The sequence below is a fragment of the Aphelocoma coerulescens genome, chromosome 3 (genome assembly GCF_041296385.1).
Source record: "Aphelocoma coerulescens isolate FSJ_1873_10779 chromosome 3, UR_Acoe_1.0, whole genome shotgun sequence".
NCBI classification, from domain to species: Eukaryota; Metazoa; Chordata; class Aves; order Passeriformes; family Corvidae; genus Aphelocoma; species Aphelocoma coerulescens.
The window spans coordinates 70,934,973-70,962,089 of record NC_091016.1 but is presented as its reverse complement, the minus strand read 5'-3'; the positions used below and the strand labels follow the sequence as shown (position 1 = coordinate 70,962,089).

The window sequence follows — 27,117 nt, the reverse complement described above, 5'->3', positions numbered from 1 at the left end:
TGGCTGCATACTGCTTCAAAGTAAAACTAGTACTATCCTTAGCAATTGATAGTGGATAAGGATAAAAAAGAACAAAAATGAGGACAACTGGCATATCCAAATGACTTCCAGTTGTCCATATACCCACAAGCATAAATCTAAGAAAAGCTCATGCTGATTGTGGCACAGAAGGACAGCACTTGGGGCAGAAGCACAGATGCCAAGATCATGCCTTCTATTTAGAAGTAGAGCATTTTATTTTATTTTGTATTATTTCTGTAGAGTGATTTAAGATGCCCAGATATAATGAGATAAGTTCTCAAGGGCAACATTTGTTTTGCCAAAGGTTTAGGAGCATTAGGATCCAGCTGATAAATCTTTAGCTGTTAGACTGGCTTAGGTTGGTTTTCAGCTTTTGGAGCCCATAACTATCTTCTTGACTTTTATTTTTACAGATTTCAACACAACATATGGGCAGCATTAAGGGCATTAAGGATTTATAAGTTCACATCATCATTATAAAAACATACAAAGTCCAAAATATATTTGGGGTTAAATGGAATACATATACTACTCATGGTCAAATTAAATATTGATGTGTTCCTGCCTGTGTTAAAAAGAACAAAAGAAAACATTGTTTTTACAGTAACCATATGAAGAAAACACTCCAGACACAAAGAAAGCAGTTCAATGCATTTACTTTAGTCTGATTTCTTTTTAATCTGGAATTTCTTTTTACTTAAAGTCACTGCTCTTTTACATTCTTCTAGGCAGTTAACTTTTATTGTGATGTGTGTGTACTTTACAGTGACTGGAAATCAATATTAATTCTGATCCCAAGCCCTTTTTGTCTTAAAAAACTTAAAATATCCCTAAGACAGCATCTTTCTTCAATACTGCTCATGGGAATTTCCTAATAATTACATTGTTAGATGTGAGTGGAGAAATTGAGTACATGAAATAAAAGCCAAACTTTAAAATTAAAAAAAGTCCTTGGAGAACAGGAAAAATTGTCAGTTATTGTTATAGTGCAAATTTTTTCTCAACATATACACGACTGCAATAACCATATTCACTCTACACAGGCAAAGTATCTGTGTTCTTCCTCTTTATTCCATAGTTACAAACCAGAGGAGAGCAATCCCCCAACCAAGACCTCATGCTCTGATCCTAATGAGACTTACAGTTCCAAGGGAGAAATCTATAAATACACAGAGAGATGGGGCAAGATCCAACACCCAGCCTTGAACTCATGAGGCACCTCAAAAAACACAGCAAATTGTTCAGGTACAAGAACACACATTCTCTTTTGCCTCCTGACACTTTTTGATTCACCATGGTTTATTTGCTGAAAATGAAGTTACAATACTAATTTTTATTAGAATATACTGTTTAAGAAATTAATTACTCTGTTTGCAGAAAAGCAACTCTGATACACTGTGCAGACAGCACAGGCATGGTTAGGCAATGCTGTATATCCCAATGTAAGCAAGATCTTTCTCTTCAACAGGGAACTCCCACCAGAAAAGTTGAAATACCTCACATTAAACTGGACAGTAGTAATAATAAAATGGAAGAGAGAGTGGAAAGACCTCAGCAGAAACATAAAACTATACATTATTTCATATGCCCTACCCCAAACCAGAAGCAAGTCCTCCAAGTTGCTTAACCAAGGTAAAAATAAGTTGTGGGACTGTAAATATCACAAGGCACCCATTATGCTTACAGATAGAGGATTGCATATTTTTCATTAGGGTGATAACGTTTTTCTCTTTGCTGTAAAACACCTAGTTAGACACTTAATCAGGAGTCAAAAATTATGTAGTTAGCAAAACTAATGTGACACAAAACCCAGCAGAATACGAAAATAACTGAGAGTATCTGTTCTGATAAAAACCTGAATTTAACACACAATAGCCGGTTTCAAAGCTGACAAAAGAAATATACATTATATCTGTACTTAGCTTCCAGTTTAGGGATGTTTTATTTATGCTTCTATCTCAAACATTTATATGACAGTATAATTTGCTTCTAACTACCTTAAGTAGCTACATCCTGAGAAGGAAAAGATGAAAGACTTACAGTCAGCTTATCCTGTGTGATTGTATTTCCCCTTTAGCCTAATGAAGGTTAAGACAATTTGTTGCAAATCCTACATTTCTTCTTGTCATCATCTCCAGATATGGCAATAACAAAATCTGGCTTGATGAAATACTTCAGCATTGGATAGGACTCAAGAAGCCTCCATACAGGGCTGAATAGAGTATTCAGTACAGCTGATGTGTTTTGCTTTGACAAGACGTTGAGCAAGCAACTCAAATGTGGAAGGAGTTTTATTTTAAGAAATTTTGCCATTAGATACAAAGCAGCTGTCACTTGATCTTAGAGTTTTGAAAATCTAGTCAAGTGTTGTTTAGCATGAGATGTTGGACACATTGTCATTTTCCCAAATCTCAGAATGAGTTATGGTAACAACTGGGGCTCTCTTGTTCTGGCAGTATGACCCCACCTCAGCAGTGACATGGGCTACATGCTGCAGTCATGTCCCTGCCAGGTTTGCTGTGTGGGCCCAGCTGTGCACCATGTGCTACTTACCAAGCTCATCACCTCTGTGGGCTGGCTGAAGGCAAGCACGGCACTACACTCTTGCTGTAAGCTCAGGCAGCAGCAGTACCTGCATAGCTTTCCTCTTCTCCTCCAAGCTATAGGCATTAGTTCATACAAAAGTCTGTCTGGTTCAGGTCCAACCCAACAGCACCCTGTGCTTACCATCGATCACATTATGTTTTGATCTGTGCAAGCACCACAGATCCCTCTGCTAGCAAATAAAATTGTTCTACCTAAGTATGTGTTTGCATTCATCTAAATAGTTCATTGAATGGGTTAATAAAAAATAAAGCATAAAAGATTTGTACTTACCGAAAAAATTTGGAAAAATACTTACAGATGGTTCTGTTTCATGGGTATAAAATTTCACTGCCTAAATTTCACCACTACTGAAGGGACATCCAGGAAGTTGTGATTTCTGTTGCTCAGTACTGTGCATGCATAAATTGATTTCACTTTCTGACTCTGAGAAAACTCTACAGTTCTGTTTGAATTCAATCTACATTAGTAAAGCTATTTGATTTGGCTAAGTAAGATGATGTCTCAGAGCTTATGCTGAGTAAGCAACGTGCTTTTAATACAAAGGCAACCAAATTATCAGCTTTCGTATTTGGACAAGCATATAATGCAATTCAGTTTTCCATGAGCAGCAGCTGAGTGAGCTGTGGTTCTCTAGGCTGCAGATAAAAAGGCTCAGGGGGACTCCATCACTCTCTACAACTACCTAAAAGGAGGTTGTAGTGAGGTGGGGGTTGGTCTCGCCCAGGTAACAGGTGGCAAAATGACAGAAAACGGCCTCTATCTGTGCCAGGGGAGGTTTAAATTGGGCATTAGGAAACATTTATTCACTGAAAAGGTGGTTAGGCATTGGAACAGGGTGCCCAGGGAGAAATGGTGGAATCACCATGCCTGAAAGTGTTCAAAAAATTGCAGATATTGCACCTGGGGACACAGTTCAGTGGGTTAAGATCTTAGACATCTTTTACAGCCTTAACATGATTCTGTGATCTCTCAGTCACTAAACTGCCAATGACCTATCATAGAAGGAGGGCTTCTAAATTAAGTTCAAAAGCAAAATAAGAATTTGGTAGATTTACAAATATGTAGTGACTGCTGCAAATAGTCAGCAGCTTTTCCCATCTCAGTGTACAGCACGATCTAGGCTGAAACACGTAAGCAGGGAACACTCCATAGTTCAAGTTACTGATCAAAAGTCCTTTGTAACCATGATGGTTAATATCTGACTGCTGTTCATGGACACTTGGGACACATATTCCTCAAAAGACGGAGTAGTCTGAAAAATCAGCCTTCTTATCTGATATGTATAGAATTTTCAGTAAATGTGCAAGTAGGAAAGGAAATACACTATTACATACAGCAATTTTAATCTTTGATCCCATCTGAGATACAGAGGACAGAGGTTCCTTCTGGATGTTTTACTGAGCAGATGAAGCACGCAGTACTCAGTTTTCACAGTGTAGTATCTTAAAAGCCTTTACGCCAGGACAAGGAACGATAACCTTTTTAGTAGATGTGTACAAAAGTAAGTGCTAAGAGAGGTGAACACATGGATGCAAATCCCTGTATAAATATTACGGTTCAATGATTTCAAGAATGGTGTTGCGGTGCATGTGGTAATGGCCACTGCAACAGAACATTCAGAGGAATGGTGGAGAGGCCTCCAGAACACAGAGGTCTGATTCTCTCCCCGTGGTTACGGCGAGTTCCCATGTTCCTAATGGTTCTTAGTTTACATGTTTCAAGTTTATTGGCTTAGTTCTCCACCCAGTTTTATGTATGAGTTCATGTTTATGTATTTCCCTTAATTACCTATGTATTAGTTCTAGAAAGTTCTCCCATCTTTGACGCCCCATGACGCTTTGACTCATGTAATCTCCTGCCATAAGTTATCCCCACTGGATAGCCCCCTGTTGGCTCCTCCCCCTTAGTCAATCCCCATTGGTTGTTTCCTGCCCCCTTTTTTTACTGAGAGTAAGAACCTTGGACCCTCTCATTCTGTTGTCTTTTGTCCCTGGACCCTCCACCTGCAATAAACCAGCTGGAACCCATACAAGAGACCCCTCTTTCTTCCTTTGCCTCCTCCGACACCTCTTCAATATCCTTGTTTGGGGCTCGCTCCTTGTGGAGCTGGCCCTCTCTGCTTGCTGCAGCAGAAGCCAAGGATGTCTGCAGCTGGACACCGTGCAGCCTTGGGCAGCCCTAGTAGTGTCAGAATGGGAAGTAACTCACCAACTTTCTAAATTTTGGCATATTATCAGATAACGGACCCTTCAGGATTAAATCTTTATGAACTACCAGAAATGAGAAACACTAAAGAATTGTGAGAAAATCTGTTTGCATTTGCAGTAAATAATTACAGCATGTTGAATTACCAGTCCTTATAAAAGTTGTAACAAAATTCTAGGGGATGCAGCAACATCATTTCAAAAAATAAATGATAGACTCAATTCTGCAAAATCTGTGAAATTAGAAACAGATCAATGGTCAATTTGAGATTTGCTTGGCTATATGCTTTCTATTGTAATGGGTCAACAAAAAAAGCAAATTCACACAATCTGTATGGTGTTAGTGTACATAAAAATTAAGATTCACATTAAAAAATGCCTGTACTTGTGTAAATCAAAGCCTTCCATATGTTGAGGCAATTTGAATGCCAATTACAGTAACTGTAGAATCCTATCCCTTCTCTCTCTGATATGGAAAAAGGCTCATCTGTTGTTAAAAACATGGATATAGTATTAAAATCTCTTTTAAGAGTTCTGGCAAATAGTCAGCAATTTGATTTTTCTGTCATTACCTAATGGTCCTAATAATAAGTTGTACAACCAGAATACACATCTTTATATCATAGAATAGTTTGGGTTGGAAGGGACATTGTCATCTAGTGCAATCTGGGCCCACTACTGAACCTTGGGGGCCTCCACCTAGACTCTGTGCCACTGACTACGACCCTCTGGGATCTGTCATTCAGCCAGTTCTCAATCCACATCACTGTCCACTCATTAAGGCCATACTTCCTGAGTTTGCCTATGAGGATATTGTGAGACAGTGTCAGGATAGACAATACCTGCTGCTCTCCCCTTAACCATCAAGGTAGTTGCTTCGTCGTAGAAGGCAATCAGGTTGGTCAAGCATGATTTCCCTTTAGTGAATCCATATTTACTACTGGACATTCATGTGGATAGAGGTGGCCTCCAGAATGAGATGTTCCATTAACTTTCCAGGGATATTGAGGTCAAGCTGACTAGATGGCAGTTCCCTGGGTCCTCCTCCTTGCCCTTTTTGAAGACTGGGACATTTGCTTTCTTCCAGTCCTCAGCTATCTCTTCTGATCTCCATGACCTTTTAAAGATGATCATGGGTGGCTTAGCCCTTCTTGTTATCCTTAACACCCTTGACCAGATTTAACTCCTTGGCCTTCCTTGTTTCATTTCAGCTTACTCTGACAATCTCTCTGTACTCATTCCAAGTGGCCTGACCCTTTTTCCATCTCCTGTGTAGTTCCTGCTTATGTTTGAGTAATGACAAAAGTTCTTTATTCATCCATGCAGGTCTCTTGCTCCCTTTGACAGATTTCTTTTTCATTAGGATGCATCGTTCTTGAGCCTGGAGAAATGGCAAATTAGAAACACAGCAGAATGAGGAATGGAAAGAGTGATTGTGATTCCTGTTTTCTGTCAGTACATAAGGACTTGGTTTCATTGTCCCAGGAAGACTCAACATTTTCATGATTCTGTGAAGTGTGCAGATACAATGTTTTCACTACTATATTCACTTTTACCATACAGTGCCATTCAAATTTTATTTGAATGTTATGATGGCATAAGTACCTCTTCTTCACCAGAGCAGGAAATCTTCAGATTTAATTTCCTACACTGTGGAACTGATGACACATAAGTGAGGATTTGCCTTAAACTTATCCATTAACCACCTCATTATGCTGCCTCTGAGCTTTACTCTTCAATTCAACTGCCCATAGAAACCACTTTTGGGCAATCTGTTGTCCAACATGATAAGCAGGTTTGGCATAACTGGATGTCCTGTAATCTTGCTTCCGTGCTAACAATGTGACAGCAATTTAGGAATGCATCATTCAGGGCAATATCCTGCAGTTTTATGGCAGCAAGGGCATGAAAGCAATGAGTTGGAAATGGTTTGGATGCTAGATATGGAGACGATAAAACATCCAAGTTTTGTAGCCATACACAGAGTGACAACAACTAACATACAATAGATATTTAGTTTTATTTGAAGCCAGATGCCTCTTATTTCAGACACGCTGCTTTAACATCCTAAATACTATATTGGCTTTTGCTATTCCCTGCATGCCTTTGCTATTAACTCGGGTGTTCTGAAAAAAGTATATTGGTGAAGTAGCATTGCTATTCTCACAAATTTCAGTTGTGTAGCGTCAGCACAGACTACTGCCTCAGGATATTTTCCACCACAGTAAGGTTAAAGCAGGACCTTTTTTTCCCTGTGGGAAAAATGGCCTGGCCAAACTTCTTGGCAGAGGTGCTGAAACAGTCAATAACATGTAGTCTGCTTACATATGTTAGAATAACCAATACTCAGTCATCAGCAAAGAGCAAGTAACACAAGTCAGCAGATTTGGGACCTCTGATTTAATGTTCAGGTTAAATATTCTGGCATCTATATGGTACTGAATGTGGTTACCTTTCCCGTTGATTTAACAAAGCAGATGTTAAACAAAAGTGTCAAAGCATGTAATATATTTCACGACCTCTTTGACAGTAAAGGGTGCTGGAAGTCCATCCTGATCAAGAACCTTCATCGCTGTGCAGCATGGAGTATATTCACAGTCCTTTTCAGACTGCTGAATTCACACAAAAGTCTCCAGACACTTCCTAAGTTCACAGCATTGAAAACCACACACAGGGTTGTAATTCTGTTCCCTATGCTTTGAATTCACCTGGCCACAAAAATTGTTCGAACAGTGGCTGTAGATACTTCCCGCTGTGACAGACAGATGTGTGATAACCACATTATTTCTAGAAAGATCATCCTGCCTACAAGGTCCATCTGCAAGCCCTTCCAGTTGGCATCTTTCCAAAAACAGCCTGGTTAGTACACAACTTCGCACCAGAGCAGAAAGCAGCATGAGCTCCTGAACTTCAGAGCCATCCTCTCCTTATGCAGCTGACAAAGCAACAGTCTCTGTATTCGAGTAACTTGGCAGCAGTGCCAATCTACCATACTGACTTGCTCTGCAACACACTGGAGTGTTTAGGAAGTGTTACTACACTTGGCAATGCTGCTCCTTGTTTCTAGATGACTATCTGTAGAACTTAGCGCTCTGTCAGAGATGACATGCAAATAGTTTAATAAACCCTTGTAAAGTTCACGACAATAAGGTGGGACTTATTTTCATGTAGTTAAAAGTGTTCAATCAGATACAGAGAAACACGGTGATGCTAATTTCATGGTCTTAAACTGTTTTCATAAAAATGAATAAGCACATTTCTGATTTAGATGTTGTTGAAATTCTTCTTAGTTCTTTGGGCATCATCCTTTTCTGATGTCCTCCTTGTGTCCTTCCTGTCCAGGTGCACAGTGAGCAGCCTTACTGCTCAAATATATTTTGTCTTCTATTAAAAATATCTTGGCATTAGGCAGCTGTTAATACAAGAATGAATAATTGCAAAGATTAGATTGGTAAGGTGTTGCATACTGATGCAACATTTTATGTTTGGGTTTTTTTCAGTTGGATTCAAGCAGGTTTGACCTTGAGGTTTCATTTCTTCTAGCAGTTTTAAACATGACCTTTTGGATGCACCTGAGTATGGTGAAGACTACCTCCCCCCTTGCCTTTCACAACCACTCCAGCATATACTGTCATTTCTACTGTGCTTTCAGAACTGCTTATGCAATTGTTTTAACCTAGAAAACATTTAAATTATTTTGACTTAGGTTAATTAATTTTGGCAAATTTGAGTGATGTCAGTCATTTGTAACAGGGATAACAAAGAGCTAGACAAGCACTTTTTTCCACCAGCTCTGTGACCACCAGCCATACATACTCCTTAAGAATCTGATTTTTTGTGTTGGCTTATATATGATGTGCTAACATTGACTCCTCATTATTAATGATCATATCATCAATCAGCCACATGAATGATTTTTGTAGTGTAGGAAGGAAGCTATTACTAGTCCAATACTGAATGCATTCATGACATCTTCTGCAATAACAACACATCAGAACTAAGGTCAGCAATGACCAGTTAGGGCATGGCGCATATCATTACTACTGGAGTGTCATTCAAGTTTTCCTAACCAATTCCAAAGCAATCTGGGACTTTCCTATAAAATTCCAAATTCAGTAAATGTGTCTATATTAAAATCTCCCAATCCAAAGAACCTTTCAACAGAACTGATCTCAGGTATGACTGATTTTGACCTCATCAGCTTGAACTGTAGCTTCTCTACTAGAACTAACAAGGGTGGTAAGATACCTGAATGTAGGGATATTTCCAGCATCAGCAATTTGTTGCTTTATTTGGTATGATATTCAACTTATCTGTAAATTATGTGTATGGCAAAACCTACTCTGGGCTGACTGTACTGTCACACTTGCCAGTGCAGAGAAAGTGTCATCCTGGCTGAAGAGTACTGGCTGCATATAAACACAATTTATAATTCCTAAAGACCCATTTTTCCTTCTTTCTTGAAAACAGAGCTGTCCCAGGGCTGCTCTAAAACTTCACTGCAGTACACATGAGCCAAATTCTTGTTGCTCCAAGGCTGAACATGCACATGAAATGCCTGTGACAGGCTGTTAGAGGCAGCAATCTCTGCCTGATCTACCTCACACACTCTTCAACCCCAGGCATTGCAAGAGGCCATTTTAGTCAATGGTACAGTTAAGCACAATAGCAAGGGAAAGTGTACACAGGCTGCCTGTGTGAAAAGAGGCTAATGAGACCAGTCCTATCAGGGGATGATAGAGTTTGCCTTCTCTAAACACTTGTAATTTTACAATGACACAAAGAAGATAAACACCTAAGGAAAGACAAATGAGAAATTGAGAAAGAACAGTAAGAAAAGAGGAGCTGAAATACACCCCTGCACCCAGAAGTATTATCAAAGGGTACTTTTAAATGCACATTTATTATAAGGGGAATGAAGGATTTTCAATTGCAGTTAAAAATCTAACGAGTTTTTTGAAAACTTTGTATTTCTACCTTTATGTCTCCATACATTCTAGCAATGGATGCAAAACACTGAATGCCCACAGTCTGATTCATTAAATAATATACATAATAGCTGAAGAGACCTAATAATCCAGGCATCTACTGAAAGAGCATATATGCTAAGATGGTGACCCTTGCAACGTATCAACATTCCTTCTCTAATATTTAAATACAAAATTGAATACTCTACCTGAGTTCTTACTTCTAAAATTCTCATTCTTTAGGAAATCTCTATATTGCTAAGATTTCAATCTTTGTGCAAACGTGAAAATATTCACATTATAGGTTTTGTGTCTGGATATCTGGAGGTGTCCCTCCCTTAACTGTTTTTTTTAATAACCATCATCAAATACTCCATCAAGAGATCATGCAATTTTTTGTTTACAACCAAAGGTATTACTTATCAGAACTAGCAGATGTGGTTCCTCGGTGAGCTACTGCAATTTCATATACAAAAGAGAAAAATATGCCATGGTAATGTTCTGTTTCCATCTTTGCAAAACTCAGCAAGTCAACTAAATTCTCCTCTTTGTGTGATAAAAGACATTATGCAAAAGACCTCTGAAGTTTAAACATATTAAATGCTTTTCCTATGAATGAGTGAAAAAAAAAGACGTGACTTAGGAAACACCTGCATTCTTCTCTATATTTATATTGCCACTTGGGTCTCCAGCTCCTGTTGTGATGGTACAGCTCAAAGTCATTGTAGCAGCATTGATCAAAACGTATAAACAACAGTGTGAGAAAATTCCTTTCAGATACATTTACCATATTCCCTTCATTTGTGCATTAATCGGTAACAGACATTTCTGAGCATCCTGCAACAGGAGGTGATTTGACGTTCACAAATTTCCCTAAGAGCAGAAACATCATCAGGAACAATTTCAAGGAAATAATTATGGTCTAGACAGATTTATGACTTCTAAAGACCTAATCCAAAGCACATTAATGTCAGTGGAAGGACTCCCATTGACATCAAAGGCCTTTGGATCAATCCCCAACTGCTGTGGGAATGAATTCAGAGCAGTAATGATGGTGGACTAAATGCACACTTGCAGTTGAAATGTTACCACCCAGACCTCTTTATTCCTCAAATCAGATTAAAAAGTCATTTTCTGCCCTTTCACAATTACTTCCAGATGCGCATCATCTCAAATGGCATTTTCATCCATCTGTATGAACCAAACATGCATAGAGATAGAGAAGTTCTATGCTGCCTGAACTAATAACACAAATGAAAACCACAAGGGAAAATAATGTTGGAATTGATGAAGTTCTTGTTTTAAATGTGGAATGAGAAACCCTGGACTTCATTTATTCCCTCTAACTACTCTGTGATAGAGCTGCCAGGCACACCACTTCTTTATTTACTGCCACAGTAGATTTCTTCTAATTAAATTTTCAATATTTTTCTCTAGCCCACTAAGCAAAACAAAAGAATACACATAAATCAGTGTTAGCCTCAAACTTGGCAGCCTGAAAACTGTCACAAATGTCAACTTCATATACTCTGCTTAATAACAGCTCTGCTGTCCCTTCTGTCCTCTTAAATGTCTATTTACATGCTAAATAATTTGAAGCATCACTCTTCTCTGACCATGTTAATCTAGTTTCATTCCCTTAGCAGTCAGTAATGTTTTAGACTGTAAAATGAAATGCTGATGTTCTGTGCAAGTAGAAACCTGTTCAAAGTTTTACACAGTCAAACTCAACTCCAGGTTGTGACAGATCAGTCACCAACATCATCTATTACTCTGAAGTGCACACACCTTCTATTTACTTCAGTTTATCAACAGTTTGGTTAGGCAGGTTTGGTTATCATGTATTCATTCTGATACGTGCATCTTTTGAACTACTCAATGGTGTCAAGTTTTGCCAGGAGGTCTAAATTAGATATTAAGAAAGATTTCTTCATAGAAAGGGTTGTAAAGCATTGGAACAGACTGCCCAGAGAAGTGGTGGAGTCACCATCCCTAGAAGTATTCAAAAACATGTGGATATGGCACCTGTGGACGTGGTTTGGTGGTGAATATGGTGGCTAGGTTGATAGTTGGACTTGGTGTTCTTAGAGGTCTTTTCCAACCTCAACAATTGCAGGATTCTGTAGTTGAAATCTGCCTTACTAAGCTAGTATTAGGAAGTTCAAGAACTTTCTTTAGGAAATTATATGTAACAAGTTTTTTATCAAATAATACATATTTCCTAGCATTACTCCATCTTTCCATTCCTAATGAATATCTGACCTGTTATCTCAGTCTCTGCACTCTTCTCTGCTCTTCAGAAAACAAGGTTTGTTATTTTTTCTCTTTCTTCAGTTACTATGTCTGGGAAACCAGATTATTAGTGACTGGGTAATCTTACTATATACATTCAAAAAATAATGAGGTAGAGAACAATTAAATGCTGTTAGAAAAAAAATTACACAGATCATGGGTTACTAAGAGTTTCTGGATGAGAAGAGGATTCAGCTTAACAGAGGAAGGCAGTATCAGCTAAAAGTCCAAGGAATTAAAGTTGTTCACAGTTAATATATATTCTGGACTATATTTGTAATTGGAAATGGTGGTTTAGGTATGTTGTACTCATCACTTGTGATACAAGGAGTTATTTTTAACATTGTTTCAACTTGATTTCCTCAAGAATGAAAGCTTATGTGAACAGGCTGTGTACTGTCTGTAACTTTTCATACTCTCTCATCACTTCTGATAACTTGGCTGGGCCAATTCACTCCATTCTGCAGAAGGGCAAAAGTTAATTATCCTGCTCTTAAAAGTGCCATGGAAGTAGGTGTCTAGAAAAAGGGGGAATCCTACTATTAGCCTAATTAAGAGCCATCAAAGAATCACTGGCATTCATCCTTCAGCTGCAAGCATACAGGAACTGCTCAGGAGGCTACTTTTTAAACAGGTGCTGCTCCAATTTTTTTTACTATGAAGAATTAACTCAGTGTATTACAATACACCCGACACTAGTATGTCTCTCTGTTTACTCAAAAACATTTTTTGAAGACACACCAGGAAAGAGCCGCAACATATTTTAGTCATGATTTGGCACCATCTTTTAGATGACTTGACACTTCAGTGCATTTGTTATTGAAGCACATGAGAGCACAGCACCTGGAACATACCAACTAAAAAAAGTACAAGTGCTTCAATTTAAATTTGTTGACTTTCATTAGTTTGACACCAATCCCAAAGGTAGAAGGCAACCCTGGGAATGACATGTGTAAAACCCATAACGTTAACATACATGCAAAGTATGTTGCTAGGGAGCGCTCAAAAAAAAAAAAAAAATTTGTTTGGAATGAACTTCTCCAGCACCAAACCATGATGTTACTGTCATATTTTTTTCCCTCTTTACATCTTATTGGTGTGAATATACACAGTAGATAACACCAGATCCTTGAACAAGATAGAAATAAGAAAGTAACTTTGCTGGTAACAGTGAACTTCACTACCACGGAGATTTTGTCTTAACATGCACCTTTTATGTTGTTCCTCCCTGCTCCCTTCCACCATAGCTTTTTATAATTTTTAATGCCTTTTCAACACGTTAAGGCAAAATGCAGTTTGGCCACCTGTAGGCTGCTTCAAGTCCCAGGAGATGACACAGAACTACACACTACATTCATAATGGAATGCATAGTTTAGACAATTTTCTGGATTTTAAACAGGTATTCTGGCTTTACTAGAGTGTATTAGGTAAGGTGAGACAGGACTCTTTTCCCTATGAAAATACTACAAATGTAACCAGGCATATCCTATTGCCAATGATTCAAAGCGATCTTGCACACTACAAAAAATCAAACAAACAAATCAACAAACAAATCAGGGTAACCAGATGAGCATATACATAAACCAGTATATTAAGTGTACTTTGAGCAGAACATATCATGTTATTACTATTATGATGAAAACATGGGAAAAAAGATCAGTACAAGCTTTTAAAAAGTGTAAATACTTTAGAATACCAGTATAACTCATTTGAGAAATATGAATGTACACGACTCTGAAGTGAGGATTCCATATTAAATGCATTCCTGCAGAGGAAAAGAAAGCATTTGCTCCTAATGTTGCCTCCCCTTGCAATTCACATCTACCAACTAATATAAGTCAGAGAAAACACTTTGATTTTTAGCTCCACTTTCAAGGAGTTTAGCACTGATATATCAGGTAATGCAGTTACTTCAGGAAAACTTGTCTTCAGTCAGAGTGGCAAAGGCAATATATAAGGCACAACGGTAAGAAACCTCATTCTTATTTTCCCTTTCTTTCAGACTACAGCCATTAGGGGGAATGTGACTATTGCAGCAGAGGAAGGTGTACAAGCAACCACCAAGAGGTCTATTGCTATCATGAACATTGCTTTGAGATTGGGGGACTGCATGTGGTTAAGCAAAAAATAATTTCCTCATATGACAGGTGAATTCCCTTGCTGTTTTATTATTACTATCCAGAAAATTTATGATGAGAGAGACCATTGCTTTCCCATTCCACAGCCCTGCAATATTTTAAGTTATTTCCGAGGCTTTCAAAACCCTCCCTAGACTCAAATCCTAGCAATACATGCTTGTGGTACATAAATATTTGTTTATGCAAATATATTTTAATTAAAACATTTCATCTTGCCAGGTAAACATAAGAAAAATAATGCTGATATACTTTTTACAGAAGACTTAGCTCATGGTTTTAATTTCCTGTTTTTATTAGCTTACCTCACTTGATGAAAATATTAACACATCCTAAGAAGTAAATTTTATTTTCTGGTTTCTCAAGAAAATGTTTGATTTCTACCATCTCATTAGGGGCATCAGCTTTTCACTGGAACAAGATTTAAATTGAAGGAAGTTATTGAAAAAATGGGGCTGCTGTGCATCCGCAGTACTTTAATACCCAGTTGTTCATATCTAAAGTTGTTTTTATGCTGAATATCAATATGCATTTAGAAAGAGACAACATAAGTGCTGGGCCTCTGCAGAGGACTCTGGGCATTTGTAAGCTCCTTTCTTGTTTATGCTGCCAGAGTCTATCAAACAACTCTCATGTCGGCACAATCAAGCCACCAAAACAAATGGCTATAAATACAGTCAAAGCAAGAGATAACAATAAGCAGAACAACTAAGTCCTCATTTGAAGATGAAACAGCGTTTTTGAGTGAGCAGTATGTGATTAACCTGCTGTGTATGGGGTCAACATGATTTATTCTCACAGCTATGCAGTCAGCCTTAGCCCTGGAACTCGCTGTCAAAGAGACAAGCCTTTCTCAAATCAACCCTCCCCTATGTCTCGCTAACACTTGGAGCTCTTACTTAGGAAAATTAACTGTCATGTCCTTCATTTAAATTATTTCCACCCCTGCTTGGAAATAATTGTTAGTTTAACAGACAGTTTACCCACGTGCACTTTCTACTCCCCTGTCATCTATTTACTGCCTGAAATGCTTCAGCACTCTAAAAGTAGATCTCGAAAACCACAGACAGGGAGGGGGAAAAAAGAGGTGTCCCTGTTTTGTCTAAATTGTGAGTATTGCTAGAACAGTACTCCCTTGGCTCAATACCAAAGGATAAAAAGCAGCAGACCATTACATTTTAACACAATCAAGTGGTTCAAAATAGAGGGACAGTACTGGCTTTGCTTTGATCCTTTAATAGCAGCACCACATTTCATTTAAAAAGTTACTTTGTGTGTGGGGACAAACCTCTTACCTTTTGTAGCTATTCGAACACACTGAGTTTTGGTTTCCTGTTAAGGAAAGAAAAGCAAACAGTCAGATCAAGGGCTTTTTCTTGCCCTACCCACTCCATAAATTCATCTTAGATCTACTGATCAGCTGGTACAACCCAACGAGGTTGCTGGTTGTTCTAAGGCTCGGGACTTAGCAGGGGAGGAGGCTGGGGAATTTGCCTTTATTGGACTGTACTTTCCAGGATAACAATGGGGAAAAAAGGTGCAGGACAGCCCAAATATAGCAAAATTTCAGGTTATTCAAATCAAATGGAAATTGTGCCATAAGAATATAAAGAGAGGGTGCAGCAGGAGAAAAGAGGAGGAGTGGTACTCCTATTTATGTCTCGGCACAAAAATCCTGAGCCAGTGTTGACCCAGCAGCACTGTACAGCAGAAAAGATACATTTGCTCACCACTGCCTCCAAAATTATGTCTTGCTACATCCTGACACTCTTAAAGAGTCGCCTGAAGCTCATAAGCAACATGCTCCCTCGTGCTTCTGGGTGTGGACTGAGCACAGGTGCAGCCCGGGTATCCCTCCACAGTTAATCTATAACCTATACAATCTGCCCAGGAGAGAGTGATTTGACAGAAATGTGCTTCAGAAGACGTTGCACATGCAAAGACAACTTGCGTGTAATTTACCAGTCTCCCCTTTTCCCTCAGAAGTTTGGTCAGCAATTAAAACAAATGAACAGAGAAATTACTTGTTTATGCATAGTTTGGACAACCTGAACAGATGAGGGTCAATCATAAATGAGTTTTCTGACCTTACTGTAGAATGTGCAGCCATTTTAAAGGCAAACATACTGAAATAGCATAAGGTTGTGTGAGAGGATGCAGCTGCTGTTGTATTAGATCACTCTAAACAATATTGGCATATAATTTGAAAATATAATAATGACAGTTTCACTCTACAAAATATGCTTACTCTAGTCCTCCACCCCCCAGTATTCCCTCTCTGAATACACCCCCTGGGATCTGTCTCCTCTTGAAGATTTGAAAGCAACAGGTAAAATATGTTGATGCTGGTTTGTAAGCACAGCTTGTAAAGAGCTAGCAAAACTCTAAGGTGAGGCACTGTAAGTGTTCAATAAGGACAATTTTTCAACCTAAATTAAAGCCCCACAAAGTTTACTAATATAATCTTACCTGTTCTCCCTAGTTACTGGATTTACTTGTCTGTTTCTGTTCAATATGCCTACAAGGATCACAGAGTAACCTCTTCTCAACCCTACCATGTATTTCAGAGCCTACTTTACTTCCCTCTGCATATTTTGGTGATCCCACTGGTTTACAGCAAAGCTTCTGTTTAAATAATCTGCAGCTCAGAGGTTATCGTACAACCACTAGATCTCTGTCCTGGCAGAATACACTGCAGTTCCCCTCAAAACCTCCCCCTAAATCCCTCTAGAAACAGAAATTTGATCCAAAGTTTCAAACATAACAAAGAAATCCATTTTAGGATTAAAATCTCTCACAAACTGAAATCAAGTTGAAGTAAAAAATTCTCTGTTCTTCTCTCATTTTCTACTTATCTGTCAAAATATAAAAGCTAAAATAAATATCTATGTTTTTATTTAGTACTTTTATTTTACTTTTCCCTCCTTTTTTTTTTTTTTTTACTTTAGGGAATGAAACAAATTTCATTACAGTGCAGTCTACTGGTAGTCCACAAAAACAAAGGGAATTATTTTTAGCAGGTGAGGGAAATAAGGATGGGCATCTAGAAGCCACCTTTTATTTTGCTTTATTTACTTTATTCAGGTCTTTAAATAAGAACTAAAAAGAGGGAGTGGTCTATTGAATCAGAAAAAAATTCTAGTTTTCAAACACCTTTGCTCCCATTCTGACTTGATGCATATCCAGTTTTCATAGTCAGAAGCAAAAGGTGAGATTGTCTTCAAAAGACTCCAAGGCAAGGCTGTCTGTTAGCAAGGATTTGTTTAGTCACCAGAGAGACCCAAGCATAAGGAAGGTGTGGTGGCTTTCCAATGGTTCTGGTGGATATCAGTGACTATCAGTCTAGTTGTCCTTTCTAATTCCTGTCTGAACTGTCTGGACACTTCAGTTCTCTAAACTATATATCAAAATATTAGTTTTTAAATATTGCAAGGTTCTCTGTCTACCACATTTTCCCTTCTCACCAATACCTTTCCTCTCCCCCATTTTTCATTTACAAGAGGAAAAACCATTCAAGAGCAACAGCCTGGGGCTTGCAGAGCCACAGTTTTTCTTCCCACCTGGAACCTCAGAAACTCTCTCCCTGACACTTTTCTTCCTTCCATATGCATACAGAGCCAGTAGCAGTACTCAGCAGCAGAGTTAAAAAGAAACATCAAGGAGGTAATGAAGGTGAGTGATAGCCATAATTCTACAGCACAGCAGTGGTGCAAACCTGATGTACATCTTCTCAGAAAGACTCTCAAACTCATGGTGGGCCAGGGGTTACTTTCTCTTAAGAAAATTTTTACTTTTTATTTGATGTCCAGTGTGAGAGCCTTAAAAAGTTTGCAATATTTTGCTAACCCACTGTGCAGCCCACAGTGTTTATCCTGCAGTAATTTAATCTTCAGAGGAGAGCGGGTACTGAGAATTGGGGAAAGGACTGTGGATGTTATTTACCAAGGACACGGAGTCACAGCCCTGAAATTACTTCCCTCAGACAATTACTGTGAGATGTATTAAACTCTCATCTAGTAGCAGTTACTATGGCACGAGGCTGATGTGAAATGTGAATGGCGCACTGTCATGCTGTCACAGCACCGAGGGTATTTCAGTCATGCCACTGCCAACACCTCCCACATCCAACTCCAACAGTCCTAACTGTCACCACAGGCATGTCTTTGACTCCTTCCAGCAGAAAGGTGTTGTTGGCACTTGCCTTCTCGACGCTGCTCATGGCCTGGAAATAGATGTTGTAGCCTTTCCGAGGAGCCAGCGGGGGGTTCCAGAAACCTTGGTAAGTCCTGTTGTCACCCACAGTAAAGGGGGCTGGCTCTGGCAGGTTTCCTGGGGGCAGCTGAGCAGCAAAGTAATACGGTGACCCTCCACTAAGAGCAGTCTGATAGGTGACAGGGATTTGGTAGCACTCCATGGCACCAGTTTCTCGCTTTGTTCGGTGCGGGTGCAGCTCTTCAACAACAATCTGGTAGGCACTGGTGAGACAGGGGAAAAAAGGACAAGACAGGAGATGGATGCAGAGTAGAATCAAAGGCTGGAAATATAGCAAAGCTATTTATTTCAGCTGTTGGAAAGAAGCAGCATCCATTATTTTAATGAAAAAAACGATACAAGACCTCTTATTTTTACTTTCTTTTAACCCTTATTTCTTTTGAAGAAACACAGGAACAACTGTGTTAAACTACAACAGATTAAACTCTTGGCTGATCAGAAGCAATCTGAAGTTAGCATTTTCCTTTGAAACAGTATTAGAGAAAGCTGAGCTTCAAGACCCAACATAATGGCTGCCTCCAGGCTGTGCTCGAAGCACCAATTTGCAGTTGTCATATCATTAGAGACAGAATGTGCTGACAGGCTTCTCCACCTCTTGACCTTGCTGTGGCTTCTATCTTGGCTCAGAGCTATGCAGATCCAAAGTACAAGTGACATGCTGTAATACAAGCACAGATGGACAGAAATCTGTCCATTCCACTGAAATAGACTGCCTCGTTCCTCTACAGTTGTCAATGATAAAATGTTACGAATTGCTGAAGCAGAGAGTATTCAGCCCATCAAAACACCACCTCAATCTCCCAATACCTCTCTTTAAATGGATCATGGTTTGGTCACTTTTCAAAATCACCTGCTCAAAATAGAACAGGTAATTATAATTCTTCTTTCTCCTTTAGGGGAACTACCTGACTGCAGGATGTTACCAACTCATTATCAGCTTCCTCTGCCTTTCAGAAGTACAGAATTTACGTACTGAGAGCAGAAGGTAGTCCTTCATTTTATAAGAAAAAAGGAGGTTTGGAGGTTTTAAGGCATGTAGACAAGAAACCTGAAGCTTTTGATTTAAACTGGCAGATTTGTCTGTCTTGGGTTTGTTATAAAGCTTTCTAAACAGAAAAGGTAAAATTGAACCAAATTCTTGAAGTGTCACTGCGTTGCTGCAAGGACTCTGAAAGGCAAAGACAGTCCTCCTCCTTTCAGAACTTATGGGGCAGCATTAAATTATTTTGTCAATTTTCTCTGCTACTGCTGCCCAGAAAACCCAATAACTGCAGTGGCAGAGATAAAGTATGATACTGGAGAATGGAAGAAAGAGGAGAAGAAATAAACTGGAAAATTAGTTTCACGTCTTTCTTGAGCTGAAAGAAAATGTTAGCATCCCCTTTACCTAGCACCTAAAAATTAAGCAGGAATGTGTCTTTCTTCCATTTCAATGTGTCCAAAAAGAATGTACAAAGTCATGTCAGTTTTGAAAATCCAGGTAGAAAAAAGAATGTAAAAAACAAAAAAAAGTTAGATCTGGGAATATCTATTTCTCATATACTGTCCACGAACTGAGCTCAGTTATACATCACCTTCTGTGGTAAACTCTACATATCAAGCATCTCTAGTTAATGGGGACTGTACCAACAAATCACTTGCCCAAAATCCCTGTATATCCAGCATATTTCTTTATGCCTCAAAACAAATGTACTAGCAAAAATGCCTAAAAGCACTGATATTTTAAAAACTTGACAGGATAAAAAATATTTTAAAAATTTTTATTTATAATGTCCCAAGATAAGAAATTACTACTGGCATTCATTCCCTCCCTGGGCTGACCCTGGACCCAGGCAGGGTAAAAAAGCGTTTCAGAATTGGACAGACACCAACTGGAGAGCACTGGGACACAGACACCACGTCTCTGCTGCCTGAATTATGCAGTCTTCTCTCATCAGCTGCCAGTGGATGGGGACAGACAGAAATTCTGCTCTCAGAAGTGACAGAAAAGCAGGAAGCTTGTCTGTGACACCCTGGCAACTTCAAAGGAGAAAGCCAGCAGGGACAGAGGAAGGACAGTGCAATGTCTGCACGTGACGGAGTCAATGGTGCCCTGGAACGGTCTGGTTTGTCACACAGCTCCCGAGAGGAGACGCACCACAGTTACCAGATCAACCCCTCTTTCCCCATCGATTTTATAGCATAAGGCATAAATGGGGTATCTTCATTTTAAGGCACATCTCCTTTTTTAGGGTCAAGTCTCTTTGGAGATCAAAACAAATAATCAAACAGCATGACGATCATTGTTTAAAAGTCTCTTTTTATAGCATTCTTTAAAAGAACACTGTAATTTTTGAATGGGATGTAAAAGGCATAGAAAAATTTTAAGCGTGAGACCACAATAAAATCTGAAGGTTCTGAAAAACTTTTAAATAAATTAATTTATATAAAATATATTCCAAAAAATGCTTTTTGGACCCCTACATACAAAAAGATACAATATGTGGAAAATAGGACACAGCTATACATATTGTAGTCATCTACACTTACTCAACAGAAAAAGTAGCAAATAACAGAAACTGTTTTAAGTCTCCAAAAAAGCTTTATTTTAAATTATTTTTTTAGATGCATTTTCACAAGGTACATTTAAATAAAAGATTTTCCTATCCTCTTTAGAAGGGGGATCTGACAGTATTTTTCATGCAACATTATAGGCTAACAAGACATGGAGGAATACAGTCATTTACCTCTGGGCCCTTTTTGATACCATCTGCTTAAACCCATTTACTAAACACTGCAGTGGTTCCAGAGCAGCACTGTTACTCTATGTGCACATAATAATGGTCAGAAAGGACACCCTGCTGTAACATGTGATGAAACAAGTCAAAGCTAAATTTGCAACTTGAAAAGTGGGGTGTTCACTTGCTGCAAATATGTTTTGATATCAGGTACTAGTGAAAATTTTGATATCAGGTACTAGTACTCTGCTTATCCTTGTGTCTTTACATATAACTAATCTTAGCTTCAATTATCTTAGGTTTTCTATACATTTTTTTTTTGTGCTGATGAGAATTCAGTTATTGAAAGAGCTTTCTTGTGACAGGAGCTGGGGGAATTCCTATAACAGCATTTTTTCCCAGTCTTTCCACAGAGCAGAGAAGGATTAAAAAAGGGAAATAAAGATAGAGGAGTGGGAAGCTTAGATGACAATATTCCTTCTTCTTGATGAATAAAATAAATTCTGAGATATTCTGAAGAGTAATAAAAATTTCAGAACCTGCTACATAAGTCATCAGAATCATAAAGGCCAAACAGTTGTCTGAGACAGCCAGGTAAGCAGAGAAATTTTGAAGATACAGCAGCTGAAGAACTCCTCAGCTGAAATTTTCCATGAAGAAATTATTTTTCATGACAAAATCTTTTTTTTTTTTTTGGTAATTTAAGAAAACCTGTACAGTACCTCCCTATTGACTAAGACAATTGCAAACAGGTGTATGTCTCTGACAAAAGATCTTCCTTTTCATCCCTCCCTAAAAATTTAGGCTCCCAAAGAGATGTGGCAGTGGTGAATGTTGTTCATACTTCAGCCCTATTCTGAGTAGACTTTAAATACCTGCTAGACATTTTTTCTATGTGTCCAGTGGAGGCACATCTTCCTCTCCTTTGTCAAGCACCAGACTGACTGACGAGCCCAAGTTTCAGCCCCAGCTCTTGAAATTCTAATTGACAATGATTGTTTTAGTTGCTCCCTGCCATGGTCCCCTTAATTAATCTTGCTGCAAAATGAAAACAAACTAATTTTTCACATGGAAGTACAAGAAAACCACTTAATCAAATAAAATAAATTTAATCATTAAAAATTTACTCTGATTCTGATGCACACTCTTTGTAACCCTGATCTGCAGTAGGATTTGAAAACAAAAAATTGTTTTTCTGGTACTCAGTTAGGAACCTTCAGAAAAACTACAGCAACAAATCACATCTTCAAATGAATCACCGAAGCACCATTGATTCTACTGACTGGAATCTCATCCACAAGATTAATGGTGAAACAATACGCGCTTCAAAGTGAGCCTGAGCCATCCAGCTTTGTCTCCCTTTGCATTTCTAGTTTGTAATTTTGTTTTAAAACTTCAGGAAGCCATAAAGATTGCTAGAGATAGCACAATAAAACCTGACAAGGAAGGTATGATTAGAGTCATGTTTAAACTGTGGTGACTAGGGCAGCTAGGCAGTGTCTTAAAGAAACACCACTCGTAGGTTATGCTTAAGATAAGGAACATCTGTTTGCTGAGTGGCTGTGCTGATGGAGAGGTTATGATGGAAATCTGACCATAGCATAATTCTGTTTGTAAAAGCAAAAGAGTATCAGACTAAACTTCTTTTCGGTTTACTTTTTTTTTCTTTTCCTATGTTTTAAAAAAATTTTTAAACATGAACCTACTGATATTAAATGAAATGACCATCTACAGATCCTGAGATTACAGGACTGGGTATAAACAAAACTTTTCAAAAAGCCAGTTGTATTCTTCAGGGTCAGGCTAAATAACAGCATCTGAGTCCCTTCTACTCCATCACAGCTGCAGGCACAGTGATCCATTTTTTCCCCACCTTCCTAGTAACACTCATTGTGGCAGTAAGCCAGCTTCTAGAGGAAACAAAACTGCAGTGTGGATGGAGTGAAGCTTCACTGAAATATATCATAAAGTTTAGCAAAATGCATTGAATCAATTCAGAATTTGAGTGTGCTACATTTATCTCCTTATTAAGAAGCTGCTGAAAGGTACCTGACTGCAAAACGCATACCTTCAGAAAAGGGAATAATACCATTCCTTCTGCATTCCACCAGAGAATGCTTCTCATTCCAAGTAAGGAATAAAACACCTGGTTGATTTTAAGAATAAAGCCCAAGTCTCCAGTTATGGTAAAGGACTTATTTCCTTGGCCTCTTGATGTTAGAAACTTGATGTTGTATCTTAGATTTTAGAAATTAACTCAAGTGGAGAGGGAGGATGACCGAAAGGAAGAAAGAAGTATGCTTTTTGAGAACACAGTCAAACAACAGCTATTAATGCACTATGAAACTATCCCTATCAAACTGTCTTAACATTTAGCACATAGATCCTTCCTGCCATCTTCATAGGCCACAGTGACAAGCTCATGCCATTGAACTGAGGATGTTGTGAGGAAAACTAATGGAATATATGTGAGTTTGTGTGCTTCAGGTCTACTCTGCAGCAAGTTACTCATCTGCAAGTACAGAGCAGAGAAACCAGAACTTCTTGATCTAGGTAGAGTAATTTTCTAGCCCCATGAGTAACTCTCTAGCCACATCCCATCATGCTACCAGTTCACAAAAGAAGCACCCACACAGGAGAGAAACCCAGCACCCAAGACTGACACCTTGAAGCTGCATGGTGGGATTGAAGGTGGAACCCTGCTGCTGTCAGCCCAGGATTGCCCCGGAGCAGTTGCTGTAAAGACGATATGCACCACCATCAGCAGATCCCAGTGGTGTCCGGCAGGGATGCTCTGGGCAAGAATTTGCCTCAGCTCCCTCAGGTGGCCAGACACAAGACTGAAAGGATGTTGCATGGATTGCATGAGAGAATAGATATCACATTACCCAAACAAGGACAACTTTCATTAGGGCCAGCAGCAGAACACTTAAAAGTCTTTAAAAGCACCTACAAAGCCCTAGAGGAAAGTGAGTTTAAGCACCTTCAGATTTGAGAGCATTTTCAGACCACAAGTCTGTTTTCCAAGGTATTAATTTTAAAAATCTCTATTTTAAGAATCCAAGTTCCTTACTGAAAGCAGTCCTGTTCCACAAAAATCCCAGGTTTGCCCCAGGGCAATTTCTCAGAAATGAATGATCCATGGGAATACAATTTTAAATATAACACATCAAAACCTCCTTTAAAGGGGATGAATCCGGATTTTCTTCTCTGACAGAATATAAATAAATAACTTGATAATATAAATCATAAGAGTGACTATATGATAAGCACATAAAAATGCATATAGTTATGTGACTCATCCCCACAACATTCATGTAGAACATATATTCCTCTTAATGGAAATAGACTTAGGAAACAGTTAATTTTCCTCTACTTTTAGGATTTGGGCATGTTACTCAACATCAGCTGAGCCTTGATAGCTGACTTAATGTAACACAGAATGATTAGCCCCTGTTTCTCTAAAATGTCACAAGGGTAATAGCATGAAAACCTTCCGATGCTCAGCAGCTAATTAACCCCCAATTAGTCAACCCTGCCCCTGAATATTGCTGATGCAGCCACATCAGTAAATCACAAATGGAATCAAATAATATCATAAAATTTTTACACTAACAAGTAGAAGTAAAGAGCAGGATGTGGACTAATCTTTGCAAACAAAATTAAATTATCTCTCAACAAAGAGCAGAAATGGAAAGGCCCCTCAAAGTTAACATAAATGAAACATTTTAATATGATTAGAGGACACGCCAAATAAAATTTAATGGCTTGCTACATGATTCCTAGTAAGAAGCACTCTCAGAAGAAAAAGGTCAAATAGTTTGTATTCATCACTATTATTCTCCCATTTCCCCACGGCTTCCAATTTTCCAATCATACACATATGCTATAGAGTAGCTGACTTTGAAGCACTGGAGAGGAAGTGTTATTTTCAAATCTACTTTCTGACAAACACCTTTCAGTGTCATATTTCAGAGGCACTGTGAGAAAGTAAAATGAAATTATAATGGCTAGAAGGTGGTCTGGGGACCCGATATCAAACAGGTCAGGTAGCTGAATGATTCAGGTCATGGCTGTCTTTTAAAAAAAAATCCTGCCAAACCCAGATTTTTTTAGTTACACATCTATTGACAAGCTTGGTGTAGGTAAGAAAAACAATGTGGTGTAAAATTACTATCACTCAGAAATGAACAGCTCTATGTACTGTGACACAACAAATATTCAACTATAAAAATAAACTCTTCTTGATTTTATTTTTTTAAAAAGATATATTTTTTTTATTTTTACCTGATAGGTGCACCTTTGGCCTGTGCAGGTCTCAAGAGTACAGTTATTGTAGTAGCAGTTTCATTGAGAGATGCATCGACTCCTTCATAGTCTGGTAAAGTGGGAGCTGGTTAATGTTGAGAGGGAAGGAAAAGAACAAGACACAAATCAGTGAAAACATTTTGAATTTTTATGAGGTTTTGGCTGTTTGGAATATAGAACAAAGCCACAGTCTTTATCAGCCACGTGAGTATTTTTAAACAGTTTCTCCAATCAGGCATAATCTTTTACTACAGCGTGAATGGGACTTCATCAACAATTGATAACTCTATCCCTAACCGCTTCCCATCAAATCACGACACTTCTACACTTAAAACAGGTTTATTCAAGAAGGACAGAAATAGAGGGAGGAGGTGACTGACAAAAAACACTAAACTACAAAAAAAAACATTTTGGCCTCAATTTTTCTACCCTTCAAATAACTACAGTCATCATGTCAAAGACCCAACTTCTACCACCCTCCTCCAACAATTTAAGAACCTTTTACATTTCCTCTTGAACGTCATGGGAAACAATGCTAATGCCAACCAGCATCCAGGAAAACTGGGACTTATATAGACATGCATGAGTGGACTAGAACTGGTTCAGGGAGACTATTCCCGTGCCCATTCCTGTCAATGGGCGGCCAAGCTGCTCATTAATCAGCTTCAAAACCACTATGAAAAAACAAAATCGAAGTCAAAACCAGAAGTAGTTCAGGAACTGATTCACTAATGGACTGTCAGACTGTCATGCTTTCATGGCAGCAGTATTTGTTGTGGGTGGGATTGCTAGTGTTGGCAATTACATCAACCATCCAGCTTTAATCTGCTGCCTGTTACAGTCCTCACCAGTAATACTATTGCTGATTTCAGCCCTGGTGCAAGGAAAGAAACAGGATTTTCTGTGAATTAGAAAATGATAGATTTCTAATCATTATTAATTCTTCACTAGTTTGAAAACTATCTGCATGTTTGGGTTTTTTTTAAGTATGTGGCTGTATCCTTACAAAGTCATGAATGAAGCCTGTATATTTCAAAATGAACTTTCACAGAAAGATGTTTCCTAGCAGGATGTCAATCATTTAAGTCATAATAATTTAACAATACTATATCAATAGATAGAAGAGCTCTGAAAGATTAAAAGCCTTGCTTCATTAGTCCCAGATCCTAGATGAGCACAAAACCTGCTCTTATTTCAGGAAATATTATTTGATAGAATTAATGTTCATTTAATGTTAATTTTAAAATTACTGCTTACACTGTGTTCACTGGAATCAGAGTAACCACTTGTAAGCTTAGTTAAAAGGAATAATTTCACTCCTCAGTAAGCTAAAATTAGCATTTTCTGAAACATGCATTGCTGCATATGAAGTATCAGTCATGCAGAGTGAAACTGGAAAACAGCTCAGCATAAAGCAGGATAGAAAGGAGAACAGGCTTGTTGGGGTCTCCTCCCCCCGCCTGTAGCCCTGGGAGCCCTGAGGGAGGCACGGGGTTTCCCTGCCCCTGGTCAGCCTCGTTCCCCATGGGTTGGTTTGTGTTCCCCTGCGCGGGCAAAGCAGCTCGGGTCCTGTGACTGTGGCAGAGTCCCTCA

General features: G+C 38.6%; 1 protein-coding gene across 5 annotated transcripts in view; it reads right to left on the bottom strand.

Moving 5' to 3' along the window:
• Positions 1-27,117, bottom strand: part of PTPRK (protein tyrosine phosphatase receptor type K) — a 389,920-nt gene that overhangs the window by 54,764 nt on the left and 308,039 nt on the right. For all 5 annotated transcript variants that reach the window (XM_069010807.1, XM_069010808.1, XM_069010804.1 and 2 more), the window contains exons 11-13: positions 25,504-25,609; positions 18,429-18,702; positions 15,523-15,559 (exon numbers count right to left, since the gene is read on the bottom strand). In XM_069010807.1, the coding sequence (XP_068866908.1) occupies positions 15,523-15,559; positions 18,429-18,702; positions 25,504-25,609 (417 nt within the window). The remainder of the gene's footprint in view (positions 1-15,522; positions 15,560-18,428; positions 18,703-25,503; positions 25,610-27,117) is intronic.